This window comes from Canis aureus, chromosome 26, assembly GCF_053574225.1.
Source record: "Canis aureus isolate CA01 chromosome 26, VMU_Caureus_v.1.0, whole genome shotgun sequence".
Taxonomy (NCBI): Eukaryota; Metazoa; Chordata; class Mammalia; order Carnivora; family Canidae; genus Canis; species Canis aureus.
The window spans coordinates 27,925,257-27,947,571 of record NC_135636.1 but is presented as its reverse complement, the minus strand read 5'-3'; the positions used below and the strand labels follow the sequence as shown (position 1 = coordinate 27,947,571).

General features: G+C 42.9%; 1 protein-coding gene and 1 long non-coding RNA gene across 4 annotated transcripts in view; one reads left to right on the top strand and one right to left on the bottom strand.

Annotated features, from left to right (window-relative positions):
• LOC144298199 (uncharacterized) overlaps window positions 1–14,666 on the top strand; it is a 75,685-nt gene extending 61,019 nt beyond the window's left edge. For all 3 annotated transcript variants that reach the window (XR_013365158.1, XR_013365157.1, XR_013365159.1), the window contains one exon: window positions 14,280–14,666. This is a non-coding gene — a long non-coding RNA (uncharacterized LOC144298199). The remainder of the gene's footprint in view (window positions 1–14,279) is intronic.
• LOC144298198 (putative BPIFA4P protein) lies at window positions 12,702–20,595 on the bottom strand. Its single transcript, XM_077872746.1, has 7 exons — window positions 20,496–20,595; window positions 19,169–19,316; window positions 17,477–17,581; window positions 16,199–16,348; window positions 14,538–14,619; window positions 13,867–13,930; window positions 12,702–12,757 (listed from the first exon to the last, which is right to left on the bottom strand). Exons 1-7 carry the CDS (start codon window positions 20,593–20,595, stop codon window positions 12,702–12,704), a joined length of 705 nt encoding a protein of 234 aa, XP_077728872.1.
• Window positions 20,596–22,315: the final 1,720 nt, after the last annotated feature.

The window sequence follows — 22,315 nt, the reverse complement described above, 5'->3', positions numbered from 1 at the left end:
AATGGTTGGTTGGATGGATGGTTTATGAATAAGATTTATAGGAGGCAGACAGAGTTTTAAGGCCAAAGCATTAGGTTTATTTCATTGCTCTGGAGTTGGGGGTCAGACAGAATTCAGTTCAAATCCCCCTGGGCCCATCCTGTTAAGAAATGACACCATAATCCATCCAGTGGCTCTGACGCCAGCCTTTGGAGTCCCTGATTCCTCTTTCCTCATTGTCCACAACCCATCTGTCAGGAAATCCTGTCAATACTTTCAGAATCTGACCACATCGAGCAGCTCCTATTCAACCATCATCACACTGGCCTGGATTATGCAGGGGTGTCCTTACCTGATTTTGTGGCTTTTCCCCTTGCCCGCCTACAATCTTTTTGCACACAACAGCCTGCACAGTCATTTTATTTTTTAAAGATTTATTTTTATTTGAGGTGGGTGGAAGGGCAGAGTGGGAGGGAAGGAAGAGAATCCTAAGCAGACTCCCTGCTGAGAGCAGAGCTCGACATAGGACTTGATCTCACAACCCTGAGATCATGACCTGAGCCGAAACCAAGAGTCGGACACTTAACCAACTGAGCCACCCAGGTGCTCCCTGCATGATCATCTTAAGACATTAATCAGACCAGGGCCCTCCTCCACTCAAAATTCTCTAAAACTTCCCACTGCACACAGAGAAAAAGCCAAACCCCAGCAGTGCCTCCCAGGGTCCCCTGGAGTTCTCTCTGACTTCACCTCCTACCACTCTCTCTCATCGGCTCCCCTGTATCCACACAGGCCTTGGGGGTCTGGGCCTCACAGTTCAGCTGCTGGGAGCTCCAACACAAAGGCACTCTTCACTCCCTGTGCTCTCTGTCCCGGGCTGTAGGGAATGTTCAGGGTCCTTCGCAGATCTCACGAAGCCCTGGGGCCATCTTTGGGCACTTCATATCCAGTTTTGTAAGAGATCATAACGAAAGCATTAGTTCAGGGTGATGGCTTTCCGGAATCGACATCCTTGCAGAGTTCACACTCTCCTTGGGGATGTTTGTAGAATATCAGTTACCTTGAAATGTACTTTTCCAGTCTTCCTGGTCTTGTGTAACCAGTTGGCATTTTGCTATATTTTATCAAGAAAATTGGAGAAGAGTGGGCATTGTCGGGAGGAACAAACCTGTTGTCCTTGGCTCTTTGGAGGTCTGAACTTGGAGTGACAGCCTGCCCCATCACAGGCTGGGGCTCTCAGGGCCACTGAGTCTAAAGAGATGATGAGGTAGAGGGTGTAGACTTTCTAAGCCTGGTGTATGGCAACAGAGCAGGAAGGCACTGCTCAGGGGTGAGCCATGCATTTCCTTGTCCTTGTGGCACTCTCGTCCCTATGGGGAGACGGGTAGTCTTTAGCCATCCTTGCTGTGAGCCTGTGAGGGTGACATGTAGTCCTGGTTGTAAAGGGGAGGTAGGAGGTGCTATGTGAGGGCCCATGGAGGGGAGACCTGGCCCATGAGGAGGGGGTTATTAGAGAATCAATCTCTGAAGAGAGGGAGTTTGAGTGGATATTTAAGGGTAACATTAGCTCACATGTTGTCTCCCCACCCCCATTGCTCCCTACTTTTCCTCAGCAGCTACCTCTGAGGATGGTGGCTCTGCCATTTATTTGGTGGGCTTTGTTCACTGTGCCAAGCCTGCTCCATGTGTGATCTCCTTTTACCCTCATAGCGTATGTGACAGGATGTGGACCCAGTGAAACCCAGCGGCCCATGGAGCTCCCAGCCAGGATGAGGAGGAGCTGCCTCCCCAGCAGGCTCTCTGGCCATCTCCAGAGTGGTGGATGTTGTTTCCTTTGGAAGGTGGAGCTGTTGGAGCCCCAATCCTCATCTATTAGCTGTCTCCCTTACTATTTCAAAGAACTTTCTTTAGAGTAAACTTCTTTACCTTTTTGGGAGGCATTTTTTAATTGGAGTTCAATTTGCCAACATATAGCATAACACCCAGTGCTCATCCCATCAATTGTTGGGGGGCATTTTGAAAATGTGATGAAAACCTTTGTTCAGAAAAAAAAAATGTATGGAGTTAAAAAGTGTTGCTCATAGTAGCAAGATTTCCATCATCCTCCTAAGGCATGCCCTTTGTTACCAGTTAAAACCTCTGCTCTTCTGGGTAATTGGCTTTCAAGGAATTTAACTTGGATAGAAATTTATTTATCCAGTCAGCCATTAGTTTCTGAGGGCCTATGATGTGCCAGGCATTCTCCTTGGCTCTAGGCAATAACAGACACCCTGCTTCTCTAGCAACTTCTAGTCTGGGGAAAGAATCAGAAACTGACAAAATAAACAACACGTGGAATAATTACAGATCGTATAAATGGAGTGAAATTGAGAATAGGAGAAAGGCCACTTTGGGTGACGAGTGGGGAATGTCTCTCATTTGAGCTGAGTCCAGGAGATGGAGACTGCCCTGGGTGTAGATGGGATAGGGCATGGATGGCAGACAGAACTGCAGGGACAAAGGCCCATGTGCCCAGACTCCCGTCCCTGGCTCCAGGGAGGGGGTGTCTAGCATGACCAGGAGGCAGGAGTTTCCTGTTGCAGAACCAAGGGCCAAGCAGGGTTTTGTATATGAGTGCCCTCCTATACTCAGCAGAGGTGTTCCTCCCCTGAACCCTGCAACCCAACCTCCCACCACTGTAACTCCTTGGGCTTGAAGGCAGCTCCATGTCCCTAGCCAAAGGCAGAGGTCCTGAAAGGCCAGGGTACAGCAGAATGGGTGGAAGAGGAAGGTGGAAGATCCCTGCACCTGATTCAGTGGGTTAGACTGGTTTAGTTCATTGAGAGTCACTCTGCTATAGAATGGAATTCATTACACACACAGGCATTCATTTATTCCATTTTTAAAGAAATATACATTTTTAACAATCATAGAGGTCTAAAGATGGAACATTACCCCAAAGACAAACTTCCTTGAAAATGGGGTGAGGGGTAGGAGGGAAGCGGGGTGCCTTCTGAGTGGAATATTGAATTTGACAAAGGATGATGAGGATGCCTCTTCTGGGTTCAGGGCTGACCTGAAGCAAGGAAGGGAAAGTGGAAATGCCGGAGTTTCTTGGTACCTTGTATTGCTTTTTGCGGGACAAGTGGGGCTTGTAGAAATACAGATGAGCAGTTGAGTCTTTCCCAGGAGAGGGGAACTAGGAATAAGCTTCTGGGGGAGTCTGCTGCATATGGCACCTGAGAACCACTTAGCTGAAGTAAGAACAATGATGCCAGACAACATTTGTTGAGAGCTGCCTGTGCTCAAGGGGCGGTCTAAGTGCTTTACTTGTAATTGCTTCTTTAATCCTCCACACAGCCCTTTGAGGGAGGTACTGTTATGACTGGCCTCTCTTTGCAGAAGCACAGAGAAGGTGAATGAAGTCTCTGAAGTCACCAGCTGGGGCAGGTGGGGCTGGGGCAGGAGCAAGGCAGCCAGACCCACAGAAGGGAGATCAGAGGAGTGGTCCTTCATCTCCATCTCCCTCCCCCTCCCACCTCCACCCTGCTCCCCAAAATGATCCCATGGCCCCCACAGGCATTGCGGGAGAGGCAGGAAGAGCCATAGCAGACATGTATTGAGCCCCAAGCTTGGTGCTCAGTGCCAGGCTCTGCTCTAAGCATTCATTGTAGATTAATTTCATTAATCCAATAGCCCTGGAGGGTTGTGTTGTTATTGTCCCAGTTCACAGACATGAAGCCTGAGACTGACAGAGATGAGGTCACTTGCCCAAGGACACACGGTTGGTAAGCATGGAGCCAGGATTCGAACCCAGGCTGTCTGGCTCTGTAGGCTGTATCTGGTCTCTAGATAAATTTGCCTACGGCCTGCCCTTCATCCTGGGCTCTGTGAGCCTGTGGCATTTCCTCTTGTATTCCACAGAGGCCACTAAAGACTCCATGGGACACGCATGGCAACCATCAAAGATTTTCAATGAGCTGGAGTTCTCAGGGAGAGTGAAGACTGCATGTTTCACCATAACTATGAACACTTTGAACCACTAGTGGGCAGGAACTGGCCCCATCAAGCCCAGGGTCCTACAATGAGGAGTTGTTCTCAGGAGGAAAGGACAGTGGTAGGCCATTCACAATGACCAGCTATTCAGAGCCACGCCTGCCTTAAATGCCAGCCAGTGGGGAGGAGGAAATGTGCTTGAGTTCTTCTCCTTAAAGCACATATCAGACCTCATCATTCATTGTAAGAAGCTTAACAGGAAAAGTTAAAATAATTAAAAACAAAGCAAGCAGGAGTGTCTTTGTGGTTCAGTTAATTGAGCGTCAGACTCTTGGTTTTGGCTCAGGTTCTAATCTCAGGGTCTTGGGATCAGAGCCCGTATCTGGCCCTGCACTCAGCACAGAGTCTGCTTGATATTCTCTCTCCCTCTTTCTCTGCCCTGCCCTGCTCATGTGCAAATGTTCTCTCTCTCTCTCTCTCTCAAATAAGTAAATAAATCTTTAAAAAAATAAATAAAAATGAAACAAAGAAGTAATAAAGAATAGAATAGAAATTAATGAAATAAACCCAAAAAACATTAAAGAAAATCAGTGAAATTAGAAGCCAGTTTTTTTTAAAAGATTAATACAGTTGATAAAACTCTAGTCAGGTAGATTTGGAAAAAGAGAGAGAAGACACAAATGACCAGCATCAGGAATGAGAGGGCTGATAGCGTTACAGACTTTACAGGTATTAAAAGAATAATAAGGAAATATTATAAATGACTTTATGCCAATTAATTCTATAATGTAGATAAAAGGAACAAATTCCTTGAAAGACACAAACCACCAAAGCTTCTTGAGAAGAAATAGATAACCTGAAAAGCCCTGTATCTATTAAAGATATTGAATTTGTAGATAAAAACCTTACTACACAGAAAACTCTAGGTCCAGATTGCTCCATACTAAACACCACATTATACCCAAGCTATTCCAGAAAATTGAAGAGGAGAGAATATTTATCAAGTCCTTCTCTGAAGCCAGCCTTACCCTAATACCAAACCCAGACCAGGGTCAATACTACAGGCCAATATTTATCATGAACGTGGAGACAGAAATCCTCAACAACATATTTGTGACTTCAATACAGATTTAAATGTAAAAAAAGGAAAAGGCATCATGATTAAGTGGGGGTTTATCTCAAGAAATCAAGTTTAGTTTAGTATTTGAAAATCAATGTAATATATCATAAAGAAACTTGATATGGCGGGGGGTGGGGGTGACTGGGTAACGGGCACTGAGGTGGGCACTTGACGGGATGAGCACTGGGTGTTATTCTATATGTTGGCAAACTGAACACCAATAAAAAATAAATTTATAAAAATAAAAAAAATAAACTGCATGTCAGGGGGAAAAAAAAGAAACTTGATATGTAGTCCCTGAAGGATATCTCTGATTGCATATTAGATATCCCATGTTTAGATATTCATTTCTACTAGGATTAAGTAGCAAGGCAGGAGCTGTTTTTAAAAATTGAAACAGTTGGGGCCAAGATAGGGCTTTTCTCCAAAGCTCTAGAGATCTGTACTGTGTTTCTCTTATTAGAGCTTGCCAGAGCATCCATAAACATCCTTATTTGCCATGGATACTTTGAAAGTATAGTTTGTTCTGCCTAGGTTATAAGGACAAGATGTTAGAGAAGCTTGCACTGTTTGCTGGAGAGCCTATTTTTGCTGATTCCTACTGGAACTGGTACCTTAAGAGTTATTCAGTAAATGTGTCAGAATAACAATTTTAATTGTGGTATGCATTACCTTAAAAATGAAAACGGCTCATGAAGCTTTGTGCTTTTTTGTACTTGAATAAACTTCATGAAAGTGCTGGGGATCTGGGCTTTTATGAGATTGTATCTCAGCTTCTTGCTCATGTGTATTTTACTAATGCCTTTAATTTTGCTAATGCTTGTTAATTGCTGCTCATCAAGTTTAATTAGCATAATGTTAATGTATTGGACATATGTGATATTCTGTGACATCAGTATGATCAAGAGTTTTGTAAACTATATTATGAGAGAGAGCAGGATTGCTGACTAGTGCTAGGAAAAACTGTGAAAACAGTACTGATAGCACTGCCAAGTAAAAGCAAGCTGATTTTGATGGTCCCTACATCTTGGAATAGAGGGAAAAACATTTTAAGGGCAATAGTAAATCCCAGGTGTCAGGGGATGGGTTCACTTTAAGGATAGCGAACAGTCTTGTTAAAGATGAGATAAGTATTGTGAGTTTCTTTTTTCCTATCCTGTCAACTTGGCTAGGCTACAGTCCTGTTATTTAATTAGATGCTAACCTAGGTGTTGCTCTGAAGGGAGTTTTCAGCTGTAATTAAAGTTCATAGTGAGTGACCTAATGTAAGGGAGGTTATCCTGGATAATCCAGTTAGGACTGATTCAATTAGTTGGGAGGATTTACAAGCAAGGCTGAGGGGAGAGAGGGAGAAAGGAGAAGAGAGAGACAGGGAGAAACAAAGAGAAGAGGAAAGAGGAGGAGGAGTAGAAGAACAAGGAGGAGAGAGAGAGAAAAAAAGAAATATTTCCTGTGGACAGTAGCTTGGGTGCTTGATTCTCACTTCCTCATAGCTTCCTCATGGGTCTTGGTCTTGCTTAAATAACCCCTATAATCATGTAAATCAATTCCTTGTAATCCCTCTCTTTGTCTCTTTCTCTTCTCGCATTAATCTTGCCTGATACAAGTATCAGCATCCTTCTATTTATTTTTATTTTTTCAGCATCCTTTTAATTTAATCCTCAGATTAAAATGATGGTCTTTGTCTCTCCAATTTCCCCCAGTGATATAGTTTTGCTTTGGTTTATTATCGGGTTAAAAGAGAAAGCTCTGGGAGTTTCCATTTAGGCTTTCCTCTCCCAAAAGCTCTCCCTCTGTGGATCAGAGAGCCAAATGGGGCTTCTGCCAGTTGCTAATGATGTCTCTTCCAATTATACATTAAAGAATTGGGGAAATAGTCACAGAATGGGTCCATGTAATTATCAGGCCCATTCTGAATCAAACTCGTGCCAAAACTCCATTTATCATTTGACAACCATAATCACTTTGGTGGACCATAAAAGTATTTTCAGTTTCTGGAAAATAGCATAATTTCTGAGCCAGTATCTCATATCCCCAAAAATTCTGGATATTTTTCCACAGTGTACCATGATTCAATAAATGTCAACAGGCCAATTTGGGAAAGACTTGTAGGAAGACTTACAGTATAAGCTGTGGCAATATTGCAAGATCCCTTGCCTCCCCTTCAATCAGGAGTTTCCTGAATGTGAACCAGCCTTTAGTTGGAAATTGGATGAAAAGCTCTGACTTTCCATTTTGGCAACCCAAGGCAAGTTTCTGGATTCCAAACCTGGAGATCTTCCCAATCAATTAACATTTAGTAGGTGGACCATCCATTTCCTTTATAGGAAAACTGTGATCAATTAGCAATTGTCAAGTATTCTGATTGCCAATTCATGATTGGCTATCCATTCCAATAAGCTTGCCTTCTTGTTTCCGCCCAGTTAAGCTCCACCACTTGCTCTTTGCTACTCGTTTGTCTCATCATGCCCCATTGAAATCAGGGAGTATTTCTCAATGGCAGCATTTTCCGGGTAATAGAAAACAGACACCACAGAGCTTTTTTTTTTTTTTTTTTAATTTTTATTTATTTATGATAGTCACAGAGAAAGAGAGAGAGAGAGAGGCAGAGACACAGGCAGAGGGAGAAGCAGTCTCCATGCACCGGGAGCCCGATGTGGGATTTGATCCCGGGTCTCCAGGATCGCACCGTGGGCCAAAGGCAGGTGCCAAACCGCTGCGCCACCCAGGGATCCCCACCACAGAGCTTTTCAAGGATGTGAATGCTGTCCAAACCAACGTTTTTTTTTTTTTTTTTTTTTCCAATTTTTTGGTGAAGAGATTGTTGTTTGGGCTCTCTCAGCAGGTTTAACGGCAGGGGCACATATGTTTGCAAAAATAACTACACTCTAAAGTACAATCACTCCAAGTCTTCGGGTTCCTTACTTATATTGAACCCAGAAAGTCTTCAACCTCATTGAATGAAGGCCGTTTTTGAGTTTATTTTCCAGTAACCAACACAATAAGCTATCAAAGCCATTTTAGGCTGTGTGATCTAATATTAAATCTGGAATCTTGGATAAAGGCACCCATCAATTAATCACATACAACTCAGTTTATATTCTTTTTTTGTCTAACATATTTAGAGTCAATTACTGATGTAGAGAACAAAGGCAAAAGAAAAAGAATTAAACTTCTTTAAAACTTATAGCCCATTGACAAGTACTTGGGACAGGCAAAGTGATCTTCCTTAAGGAGCTTAGCTGCCTTGATATTAATACTTTGCTAGAGGCAAAAAGCAACCTTAACATTAGCTCAATCCCTAGGATCCTGTAAATTTTCTCTTTTTTTTTTAAGATTATTTATTTATTTATTAATGAGAGAGAGAGAGAGAGAGAGAGAAGCAGAGACACAGGCAGAGGGAGAAGCAGGCTCCATGCAGGGAGCCTGACGTGGGACCTGATCCTGGGTCTCTAGGATCAGGCCCTAGGCTGAAGGCGGCACTAAACCACTGAGCCATCCAGGCTGCCCTAAATTTTCTTTAACATATAAAAATCCCTTTGGAAATTTCCTTTATCTCTACCCTCCTACCGAAGATATATGTTAGTCATCATTCTCCAAGCATAAGTCCCACTGATATATATCTGAAGGGTCTCATGACTAAGGTTTTACTAGGCAGTAGTAAATTACCTTTTCCTAACAACAGCTAGCCCCTCAAGGTCCTGGAAAATTTGCTTCCAAATTCCTTAGAGACTTACACTATCCCTGACCCCCTCACAACTTGAAAGTGTATGATCAATCACTCCTCACAGCCTTAGTACAGCCCTTACTGTCCCTGGGTCCTGTCTCCACGCTTTAATAAAACCACCTTTTTGCACCAAGGACATCTCAAGAATTCTTTCTTGACTGTCTGCTCCAGAGCCCCAACATTTTCACATCAATTGTTACACATATACCCCATGTCTGCTGATATAAATGATCAAAAAAAGTAATTATTTTGAGTATATAAGTTATTTTATCCTTTATTCTTGTCCTTCTGGAGCATGCTGAGATCTGAACCAAGTTATGGGTCCAGTGGCAACAAAAGGTGGTTGGGATGAATTTTAAGGATCTTGGAGGAGAAACCCCATGGAACTAGGAAGTAGACTTCTGAGAAAGGGGCTCCTGTTGATTGGTGCAGTATTCTGAGGAAAAGAATAAAGCTGGGTTTGGAGCATTAAAAAAACAAACAAACCAGCAACTTGTAAACTGAAACCAACTTTCCCCGATTGGGTGAAAAACCATTAGAGGAATAGGAAGCAAACAGGAGAGAAAAGTTTTCTTTTCTCCTCCTTCAGCTTTGCAACCTCCCTCAAGTGAAGGATCCTAACAAGGAGCAAGCTAGTAAAAGAGATAGGTGGTTTTCATACTTCCAGACCCAGCACAGCAAAACAGAGTACAGAAAGTTAGATTTATAACCAAGAGATAAAAGCTTAATAACCAACACAATTTATTTAAAAGAGTAAGTGGATGTAATGTATGTGCATACAGAAGAGTGCCAGGCATGAATCAAGGTAGTGATAAGGAAGAAAAAGCGGAGGAGGAGCAGATGGGGAGTAGATTGGAGTGGTCATGCAAAGTTAATTGCTAATGACTTGAGGAACATGAACACTATTCAGTTCGCTGATGTTGGCCTTGAAGGAAGTGATGGATAACCTAAAGTAAATTATTTTGTGTTGAGGGGATAAGGCAGGTTATCCAAAATTGAGCACTGGATAAAGGTGAGGAAGTAGAAACAATGGATAGCAATATGTCTCTTGAGAAGTTTGGTTACAGAGAGAAGAAAAATGGGGTTACCAGAGCTAAGTTTTCTTCCATAAACCACAACTTTGTAGGTTGCCTGAGGGATCTATTGGATGAGAACAAAACTCACTTCACAGTGAGGGGATTGTGGCCCAAGGCCACAAAATCATCCAGAAAACATCTCAGAGAAGACAGGAAGACTTGTTCCTTAGTTTTGGGGAAATTCCAGACCAGAGTGTTGAGATATTTCTGAGATAAAGACTAAATTAACCTAGGAACCCTCCTCTATTCTGCAAGTTTTTTGTCATCATGATCAGACCCACAGCCATCTCTGGCTATCTTTCCCCCCGCCCACATGGCACTATGGAGGGAGGACAACCCATAGTTCAGAGTTGCAAAAAAGAATTTATTGTGAAGAGATTATAAGGAATCAGCACATGAATTCTGGTGAGGAGTTACAGGAAAATAGCCTCCATACCCAGAGAAGTAGGGGATCCTTGGAGTTCAGGGAAAGAAATTCCAGGCGGCAGTTGAGTAATCAACATGAACATCTATATAGGTGAGGGTCTGGAATGTGGAGGACATTCCAAGGAGGAGGTCAGCAAGCGAGACCTAATTTTGTGTGAGATAATAAAGATATTAGTCAACTTCATACCCCTTTTTAAGGAGGATGTAAACCAGAGCTGAGAGCCTCTTCCTCTGCCCATCTCACTTCCCTCATACTGCTGTCCACTATCCATGGTGCTGAACCATATACCAGTTTGGACATCCATCCACTGCGTCTCCCAGGATAAAAAATTCTGTTCCCTGTACTGTCTCTCATCAACTAAGATGGATCTTCCTTCTCACCTTGACTTACTTCATGACACAAGGATATAAAATACTGCCAGATGTTCTGCTTGATCACAAGACATATTTCTTACTTTTAATATTGGCAACACAGTCACATTTACAAAATACTTTCTGGGTTGAAGCAAATATGTCTGTGGACTAACATGACATGGGGGCACAATTTGGAGCTGCTGTGATAGATGGCAGCCTAGATGTATTGGTGGGTATAAAATGAGATGCTCTAGGCTTTTCAAAGTGCTGCAACTGGCAGCAAGTTAGTTAGAATTGCATTGTCCAGTATGGCAGCCATTAGCCATAGGTGGACGCTGAGAACTTCAGTTGCAACTAGTCCAAATAGAAATGTTCTGTAAGTATGAAATATACTTGTAATATATGTTATATATAATAACATATATTATATAACATATAATAATATATAACATATTATATATAACTTATAAAATATATATACACAGGAATCAAAGACTTGGGACAAAAATAGAATGTAAAATATTTCATTAATAATTTTATATTCATTAAATGTTGACATGATAATATTTTGGATATATTTGACAAATGAAATATATTGCTAAATATGTTCCCTTTTCCTTTTAAAAATTTCATCACTAGAAAATTCTAAGTTACATGTGTGTTTTGTGTTATATTTCTATCACACAGTATTAGTTTAGAATCTTACATAACTAAGCCACCAACCTAAAGACAGATTCAATTGTAGTGTTGGTCTTCAAATTCTCATGTTCCCTTTCATGGACTGCACCTTCTTCTTGGTGGCTTGACCCATCACATGAACCCTTGTTCTCAGAAAGCATGTATAGTTCACTACAAACTTATCCTTATTCCTCATGCTTCCATCCTCCATGACTCCTACGACCAGTCACCTAGAGCTTCTTCCTGTGGTTCAGAGCATCAGGTCCTTTCCTACTCCTGTGTATTTGCACATCAGGTGTTCTCTGTCTTTAATGTATTTTCCCAGGAAGAAACTCTTAATCATTCTTCAATGCCCAGTTTAAATCCTGCTTCCCCTTGAAGCCTTCCTGGAAGTCCACAGGGAGTGCTGCTGGATCTTGCCTCTCTACTTCCACAGAATCCCAACCAGAAGACCCTACCGCATATAAGATTGCCCATTTATTTGTCTTATCCTTTACTAGGCTGGGACTCTAGTCAGGAGCCATGTCTAATTCATTTTTGTAATGCTGACACCTGGGATAAAAACAGGGAATAAGAAAAAGTCCTTGCTTTCATGAACCATACATTCTAGTAGTAGAGACAGAAAAGAAACAGTATAGTAAAAGTCAGATAATAATGAATTTTATGAAGAAAAATAAGTAGGGAAGTAGGGAAGAGAGTGGTCGATATACTTTTTTTTTTTGAGAGACCTGAGATGGTGACACTCGATCAGAGTGTTTTCAACATAGAATAGTTGCAAATAAATACATGATACATTAATAAAACTTTTTACAAAAGCTTTGTAAAGATACTTCCTACAACTGGTGCCCTTCCACATCCCAGTCACATTGCTTTCCTTTCCTGCTTCCAAAAGGAAAACTCATTCCTGCTTCAGGGCTTTTGCACATTCTCATCCTTCTATCTGTGATGTTCTTCCCCTTGGTCTTGGCACAACTCCTGCCTTATCATTCATGGCTCAGTTGAAAGATCTCAAAGAGCCTTCTGCGTGACTCTATTCTCTTAATTTGATGCCTCCCTCCCTGCCTCCACCTGTTATTCTCAGTCTCTGCTTTGTTTTCTTCAGTGTATGCACCATCTGCTGGAATTTAGTTGACTATGCAGTTATTTCCTAGTTCTTTGTCAGTGCACTCAACTAGGCTAGAAACTCCAGGAGAGCAGAGTCTTGTGTTGTTCATAGCCATATCCTAGCAGTTAGCACATAGTAGAAGCTTAATTGAAATCTTATGAATGAATGAAACATTTATAATGACCCTAAAGGCTAAGTACCATCACTAAGGAATGGAAATATGCTCTAATCTCTCACCATATTGGTGCAAACGTGGTTCCTTTACTTTGGGGATATTTGAATAGTGGCACGGTACTTGCCCTGCTGCAGCAGCAGACCTAGAAGGCAAAACAGATAACTTAGACAGTGGCAGTAAAGGAGGATCAGAGAGGCCAAAGGAGTTTTCTCCTACTCTGAATGGGAGCAGAGCAGGTTTAGGGAATGAGGCAACCACTAGGAGACATGAGGTTGGGGCTGGAGGCAATGCTTAGTCACTGGCATCTCTGATCACTTCATTGACAGTTCTGGGCCTTGGTTTCTTCATCCATAAATTGGGAACAATCACTCCCTCCCATGCTAGTAACTTAAGAGCTATACGTTGAAATGAGACAGTGAAGGGAGTTGGCGTCACAGCAGCTGGTCCCCATTTGCCTGTCCACCTCTCTAGAATGGCGGCCCAATTATCAGCAGAGTGAAGGCATTGGTCAAGCTGCCCCACTCACATTTAGTTTGGGTGAGCCTGGAAACTATACCTTGGGAGTTTAAAGAATAATTCAGATCAATTGCCTCAAGCTTCCTACTTTATAATAGTGAGCTCCCTGTCAGTGGAGGTATGTGAGCAGAGGCCAGAAAACTACTTGCTGGGTAGGACTAGTGAATCTTCCGTTAATGAAGGAAAAGTCCTTTCAGCCCAGAAATTCTATTGGTTTTCAGATTCCCACTGGGGGCCTCAGCTGCCTGCTTTGGCTTCTGGCAGACCTGGAAACTTCAGGTGCCTGGAGGTAGAGACTACTAGAAGGAGGCAGTCTTTGGGCTGAAACCAGGCCAATTTTTTGCTCAAAATGCAACATCATCCAATCTAGGAGAAGGGTAAAGGAAGAATCAGGCAGCTTTTTTTTTTTTCCCCAAAGAAGCTCCCATTTATATCTCAGCTTCTCTAAATTTTGGGAGCCAGAATGGAATTGAAACCAACATGTGTTTGATTAGTGGTAGAGGTTCAATGGCCAGTGCAGGCAGAGTGCTTAACCCTGGACATAGTGCATAGGACTCTCACAGTCAGTAGCAGCTGAGTTTATGAGGATCATTATTAGCAGGGACCATTCTGCCTCCCTGAGGAAGGGAATGTTTATCTGGGAGGAGTGTCAGGGGAGAGGAGATGTAAAGGGTAAAGGAGGAGTCTGAGCTTCCTCCTGGAGTGTTTCTCTGTTTTCTCACCACCAGCACTTACTAATCAGTTCCTTAGTCACTTGCGGATTCAGGTCATAAAGACACGAATTAATGAAGGGACACATCTGAAAGACAAGAAAGTATGCAAGAGTCAGGAGGGGGGTGGCTCCACCAATGGAGGCTGAATATTCTGGGGGCAATCAAGGCAAGATTTCCTTCAAAGCCAACCAACCCTAGGGAACAACCCGGTAGTGGGGTTTGGGGGACAGACTGCCCTGGGGTCACATGTAAGTTGAGCTATTTGGCAGCTCTGTGACTTAGGTAAGTCATTGGTCATCTCTGGAACTTTATCTGGAAAATGGAGATAATACTGTTATTTAGAATATGAAAATTCATGTAAGATCCTTAGCACAATGCCTGTGTCTTAATGAGTATTAATTGTTAATTTTATGATTACTTATACTTATTTTACAGATAAGGAAACTGAGTCTTGGAGAGGCTTATCAACTTATCTCCAGTCACACAGATGCTGATTTTGACTTGAAGAATTGAAAATATCCATAAAACACTTCACCAGTGCTGGTTGCGGAATGGGAACTTGTTAAACACCACTTCCTCTCTCCCTAACTCTCCTTCCTGGAAGATTTCCTTCCAGTTTATTAAGAAGATGCAGTCCACCAAGTTCTGGGTTCCAGACTAAAAAACTGAACTAGTCTAGGTTTGTATACTTACTTTTGCTCCCAAATTATGGATTATCAGGTCTCCCAGGATTCTCTCTATGTTTTCTACAATATTTTTTTTCATTGGGGTGACACTAAATGAAGAATGAAAATAGAACAGATTAAATTCTCCCAAACTCTTCTTTCTTTACATCATTTATGTGTTAGAGTTGACCCTACATTATTTAAAGTCTGCTCACTGTTTCCATGGCACTCCATGACCCAGGCTTACCTTCTGCTCCAACCTATCTGAGAGGGCTCCCTAAAATTAATCTTTCAATTTAAATCATCCTGCCCTCATCATTGTTCTGCATTACCCCTCTCTCCTTGCCTATTTTGTTCCTCTCTTCCGGAATGCTTTTTTCAACATCTACCACCCTTTTAGGTCCTGATCATTCTATTTCTGGCACTTTCCTGTTCTTCTAATTATCAAATGCTCCAACAGATCTTTTCTCCTTAGCCCAATGGTCATGCCTTCATGGAAGGAGTAATGTAATATCATTCTTCAGGTGTAGAGGAGAAAGAAGCAGGATATAGCAGTGTAAATGTGTCTTCAAGTTCCTGACCCAGTCCATAATCTCTACAGGTGAGGGTAAATCTCATTCTCAGGCAACATGTTTGCTTTACATATAAATCAGATAATCTGACACTTCCAGCCTGAGGACTCCGATTTCCCTGAAAGGAAAGACTGGTTTTCTTCACCATGTCAAAAGACATGGAGCCACACTGACAGAATTTCCCTTGGGGGAAAATGGCTGTGAGTCAAGGATGCCTTATCTAGAACAGGACAGGAAGATGTTACCAGACCTGTAAGAGCTCAGAAAGGACTTCACACTCACATCTTTCTTGAATCAAAATAAAGAATTCATGAATGAAAAAGAGATGGTATGCAATAGGTTGGTGATGACTATGGATTCAGTTAATCATGAACACGAACCTAAATTTAAAACATTTTTACAGATTTTGTAAAAAAGAGATTATACATTTATAAATTTAAAAGATAACACTTAGTAAAAGGGCAAACCTCTGAAAACAGTTACTCTGAAGAGGAGGTGTCACAGACCAATAAACAAATGGTGAAATCCTTGCTCTACTGGTAGTCAAGGAAATGGCATCCATGGGATTTTCGCTGAAAATCCCTACTGAAGGAAAAGTTGTAAAAATAGGAATAATTGGTCCAGATTGGCTATGAGGTGAAACTAACCAACGCCAGCCAGAAATACCTCACTTTAATTCTATTGGTGAGGTATTTGGTAAGGGGTTTGGAATGCCTTAAAACTATAATGTATCTTCAAATTTAAAAGTCATAAAACTATTTATACTTTTTCAATAATCTTAGGAATCTATACTTTCCTGCACCAAAAGGTTCAGGATTATTATAATAGCAAAAAATTCAGAAATAACTTAAATGTCAGCCAATAATCGAGTGAGCCTGCTTTGTTCGTCCTGGGTACTATTCAGTGAGCCACTTTTCATGTCAGTAAAAATGTTATTTTCATAATAAACAAAAATTTTTAAATGACATGAAGTTCTATTTGTAAGACACCCATCCTCGTATGCACAAAAGACTCATTGGAGAAGGTATTGTTTTGCTGGTGACATCTTTCAGGTGAAGCCTCCTTGGGGCTACATCACAACCGGTTGCATGCAGAGAGAGAAAAATGGAGAACTTACAAATTTTCAGATTGGATCCATACAGTGTCAGGTGCAATCCTGCAATGCCCAAAGGCGAGTTGATATCTGCTATCTACATCCTTCTCCAAATAAAGCTGGACTTTCATATCTGCCCATACATGGAATATGCAGGGATTAAGAGCTGGAAACCTGTGGGAGGGAAGAATTAAGGCTAGTAGGAGAGAACCTCAGAGCTTACTTTCCTTCCATTTGTTTCCAGAATGAAGGTTCTCCTGTGTTTGCACAGGATCCTCAAAATCACCCTGTGAAGATCATTTCCTGATTTTTCTAAACAAATTTTTAAAAAGATTTTATTTATTTGAGAGAATGAGGAAGAGAGAGAGAGAGAGGGAGCACATACATGAGTTGGGGGGAGGTGCAGAGGGAGAGGGACAAGCAGACTCCCTGCCAAGCAAGGAGCCTGATGTGGGGCTCAATCCCAGGACCCCAAGATCATGACCTAAGGCAGATGCTTAATTGACTGAGCTACTCAGCTGCTCCATTTCCTCATTTTTCTAAAGAAGTGTTTCAGGAGAATGGGAATGGCTTTCTCCAAGTCAGGCATGCTGCCAGTAGCTGAGCCACGTAGGTCTGTGTTTAGGTTGTATAACTGATACCTGCTATCTCTGGTTCAAGGGACAGTTAGAAAGGAAAAGGTTGATTCTAAGCATAGCATCTTATCAAAATTGAGAAACTGTGACTTTGGAAAGTACCCTTCTGGAGGTCACAAACTTCACTGCCTCTAGGGCCAGGCTTGAGATGGAAATAAATAAGGTAGACCAGGGGCTGGTTTCACAGGGAGAGGTGACAGTTGTGATGAACTCAAGAATGCCTGTTCTCCCTGAATATACACCGTGCAAACCAAATAAAGCAAACACTTATGTGGACACTCTCTAGGCAATGGTGCCAAGGGGTGTTGGGGTCTAGAGCAGATTCTGCGTCATTGTCTTAAGTTGTATTGGGTCAGAGCTGGGTGGGCTCAGGAAGTCTAAATAAATGAAGGTGGGGCTTTCTGGATAAAGCAGTGAAAGGAAACTTGCTCAAACTGCTCTACCTTCCCTAGAGAGACCCCAGCTTGGAAACATTCAAGTATTCCATATGCTCTAATCCTACTCATAGAGAGTGACCCACTTCCAGAGTGGGGGTATTTTGCGCCAACCACACAATGAGACTTGCTGAGATTATACCGGACACACCTTAGTTATGGCTGCTACCCTCACGCACACATATGTGCAAAAGTGACTGGAACTATACAAGCGGCTTGCAACTGTTACTTACTTTATTTGTATGGAAAATGCCAATGGTATCTGTAAGTCGACCTCCTTGAAGTTGGGGGAGTTCTCAAGGGAAACCTGAAGGAGTCGAAGGTCTTTCATCTGTACTCTGGGTGAAAAAAACAGCACAACAGGGAAGGTTGTGGCTATAGCCATAGGTGGACCCCACTTTGTGCGAAGGCATGTCCCCTGCAGAGCAGAAGCTGAATGTGCAAAGATGGTTACTGACTCATTAATCATGTAATTTATTACATAGCTGTTATATGGGAATATAGCCCTGAGCAAAAAGAAGCTCTTGCCTTAATGCATCACAGAATGCCCATATTTAGCTGTTTGGTCAGCACCAAGCAGGCTGGAATAAATGAGTGAATAAATAAGTAGAAGATGGAAAGTTATAGACAGCTCATGATTGGGAAGAGTATGTATGCATAAAACAATAAATGCAGTAAGTGAATACATACAGAATGTGTCAGGTGATGGATGGGTTGAAGAGATCGCCTAGCGGGATCAGGTGAAGTGGATGACCCTGGGACGAGTGATATTTTAGAGTGTCAAGGAAGGCTTCTCAAAGCAGGTGACCTTGGGGTGGAGTCATGAATAAAGTTAGGGTACAGGTGGTGAGGATAGCCAGGGGAAGAAAGGGCCAGGCAGAAGACAGAAAAAGTGCATAAGCCCGGAGGCTAGAAGAGCAACAGGTTCAGTGTGGCAGGTGGGCAAGGGGGAGGGGAGAGGGCAATCAGGGCCAGATTGCAGAGGGCCTTGTGGGCCAATGGTAAGACCTTTGGGTTTGACTCCAAGAGCAATTAGAAGACACTGGAAGGCTTGAGCAAGGGAGTTACAGTGTCTGGCCTACTTCTGAGAAAGATGCTTCTGGATACAAGTCGAACAGAATGGAGAAGAAGGGGCTTTGCTGTGGAAGCAAGAGGACCTGGGACCATAAGTCAGATGGAGATGATGGTGGTTCACACCAGAAGAGGTGGAGAAAATGGTCAAATGCCTGGCTGTGTTTTGAAGGTATTGCGGCAGGGTTTGCGGACAGGCTGCATGGGTATAAGTGAAGAGGGGGCATTGGACAATGTCAAGATTTTTGGTCAGAGTGACTGGATAGGTGGTTTCATTAGCTAAGATGGGCTGCGCTGGGGGAGGAGCAGGCTGGACGGGGGTGGGAATCAGCAGCAGCTTTGAACCTAGAGGGACCTGGGTCTTCTACACTCTGGTGGTCAGATGGCATTGATTTTTGTTATGGCCACATCATGACTGCAGAGATTGTTGTAACTAGTACTGCTGACCAGGAGCTTACTGAGGACAAGGAGCTGTGTAAGCACGTAGCGTGTATTATTTCACTTAATATTTACTGTGTATTATTTCACTTAATATTTACTGTGGTCCTATGGGGTCAGGTGCTACAGTTCTGCATTTAACAGGCGCAGGAGTTGAGTCTCAGAGAGGAGAAGAGACTGGAGGTGAGTAGGCATTCTCTTCCCAGACAGAGACATAACTTCAGCACCTCCCTAGCTTCTGCCTCTACTCCCAGTGGAAATTTCTTCCCACCAGTGAGTCTAAGTCCATTGAAGTGGGAAGGGCTGTTAGTTGAGGAAAGGGCCTCTCTAGAGTCAAGAAAATGCCGGGAGGGTGCTAACCAACCAACAAACCAGGACAGTCTGGACGTGGGGGATTCTGATCAGAGACCACTCACATTAAATTGGTGTCTCTGTTGGTGAGCAGGCCACCCAGGATGCTCTGGTGGCTTCTTGCAAGACTGAAGACATTCTTCAGTGACCCCTGGAAGTCAATTGTTTGCAGGGTGGAAAGAACGTTCATGCCAAGGAGTCCTTGTGTCAAAGCTGAAAAACATATCCGCCCCCGACCCTCATTAGACATGTAGATGCCAAAGATTCTCAGATGCAGCCTTGACCTCTGAGCATGTCCCACACGTGGAGCTTACTTCTCATTCACCTAGTTTTCCTGGACTGCTTGATGCTGGGCCAAGTTCTAGGCACAATCATTCGGCAAATATTTGTGGAGGCCTACTATGTGCCAGGGCCACACTAGGCTGCACCAGTGAGAACAGGCAGCACTCTCTGCCCTCATGGAGCTGGCATTCTGGTGGGATGAGGGAAGAGAGATGATAAAGTAGTGAATAAAGAGACACGTGTGAGTCAAGTGCAGATAAGTGCTGTGAAGTGGCTGGTTTCAAAATATTCAACAACCAGCTGGGCGTGGGCACCAGCCAATCAGAAAAGACATCAACCATAGCTCTGTAGCCTAGTCTGTGGCTCCTGAGCTGTGCCAGGGGTTGACTCATTAGGTTTTGGTTGGTGAGGAGGCTGAAGTCCTGGGGCTGAAGGTGGGATAGTTGGGGTGATGAGAGAGGTCACCTGGTGAGTCTCTGAGCAGGAGCTACTTCCCAAGGAGTTTAGAAAAACTTTGCAATATTTTAACCACTGCAGCCATACCATGCATTCTGCTGAAGCTACTTTTGTCATAAGGGAAAAATAAAAGGCAGAGTGAGGAATTGAGAGTATTGGGTGAGGGCAAGTAACTCGTGCAGGGATGTCAAGGAATGTCTTCTGCAAATGCAACATTTTAGCAGAGACTTGAAAGAAGGGAGGGAGCCATGTTGGTAGTTAGCAGAAGAGTATCCCAGGCAGAGGGAACAGCGAGTGCTAAGGTCCTGAGGTGTGCTCTATGTGTTGAGGAGGCTACTGTGGCAGGAAGGGAGCCAATGAATGGGGGGTGGTAGGAGAGGTGAACAGAGGCCAATTCAGGTGGGGCTGGGCCTTTTGATGGTAGGTTTTAATAGATAGACAAGGGCAAGGAGACAGGACAGACAGGGATCTTGGAAAACAGGATTAAACATGGTGATATAGTGATGATCAGAGGAGCTAATGATTAATCTATTAACTGTGTCCCAGGCATGATGGTAATTGGAACTTAACCCACACTGGTTCATGGCCTAGATTTTTGGGAGAGGCCTATGGGTTTGACAAGGCCAGATGTTATCCAAGGCAGGACAGTCTCACCATTGGTGATCTGGGAAGAAATTCTGGATAGGTCCTCTTGAGCAGAGGATGAGGCAAGCAGCCCACAGAGGAGAATGAAGAGGCTGGAGACCTTTAGCATCTTATGTCAGGTACCTGTGAGGGAGCAAGCAAAGAGGGTCAGCTGTGGGGTCTGTCTTTGAGAGAGTCTCCCCAGAGCTTGGGCCTATGGTGGCTGCAGAACTCATGTGTACTAATTTTATAGATGGAGCCAATGAGTTTCAGAGAGGAGACATGCTTTTCCTCATAGTATAGAGCAAGAAATGAAGAGTCCAAGAGATGAAATCACCTGTCCAAGGTAACACAACCTATATCTATGCCCAAGGGAAGACAGAGCTTCTCCTGCAGCGATACAGTCTTCCCCACTAGAGCTGCTCACTGCCCTCTGTGAGAGGCTGCACATGTTATAGTTACACGAACAGTCTCCAAAGCCCTCCACCTCTTACCAGGTGTGGGATTGTGGGATTTAGGGCAAGTTGCTTTACCACATGACATTGTGTGGAGGACATTTTATAAGAGGCATTGGTGGTGATATGCACTGGTTTCAGTGACTGACAGACTTGGGATGGAATCCCAGCTCTGCCACCTACTTGTTGGACAATCTGGGCAAGGCAGATTCTTGGAGGTTCAGTTTCTTCATTTGGAAAATGTGAATGATACACACACATACCTTCCTCTCAGCCTTGTTATAAATACTGAGCACAGCACTCTACACATTGGAAGAAGTGCTCCATGAATAGTTGCCATTATGTTGATGAGTTTTTTAATTATGATGGTTCTCATTTGGTGATTCAGAGGACTTATCTTCCTGAGTTGGTAGGAAACAATAGACTCAGTGGCATGGACATGTCCCTCAGGCCAAGGGATAAAGGCTGGTTTGGAGTATGTGGAGACTGTGGTCCAGTTTGTAGTGCTTCTGGGTTGAAACTCTCTGCTTACATCACATGCTCTCTGAGCTGAGATAGGTCCTCAGGACCTTGACACTTACCTCATTCTCCATTATGGGTCAAAGACATTCTGCACATGTTGGTGGGACTTTCAGGGGCTTCAGTCAAATGACAGCACAAATGGCCCCTTTTGGGACCTGAGACTAATAGGTGGATGCTGGTAGGGCCCAATCCTCTCTTTAGACACCTGACAAATTCCAGGAAGACAGTCCCAGTCACCAATCCCATGTAAATGACCCATTTGGTCTAGTATTATAATTTTGATGATCTTTTTTTCAGACAAGTAGAAAAATTAGAAGAGATATATACAAAGAGAAAAAAGTAAATAAAAATCATTTCTTGGAGATTAAATTTTGTTGTGTCTTCTATCAGAAGTTTTTCTTTACATACTCACATGCACACATTCATACATGCATTCATGTAACATGAAAAAAAAATAAGATTGCCCTGCAAGGCTCCTATAGAATCACTTAAATAATAACACATCACAAAAAAAAATAATAACACATCACAACAGTCTTTCTACTTCCTTATCTGCAGAATGTTCTAATGTATGGATTGACCAATGTTTATTTAATCAGTCTCCTCCTTGTGGCAGTTTTTGGATTAATAACCCAAACGGCCCTAGGATGAACATACTTGGGCATTTTTCTTGGCTCATTTGCCATATTATTTCCCATAAGATATTTTCTGGAAATAAACAACCTTGAAATTTATTTGTTCTTGTTTTTGTTTTTTTAAGGATACAGCATTTCCTATGTTGGAACTTCTCACCCTGAGCCCTAAATGAGTGGCTAAAAAGTTCAAATTCATTCATTCATTCATTCACTCATTCATGAGAGAGAGACAGAGACA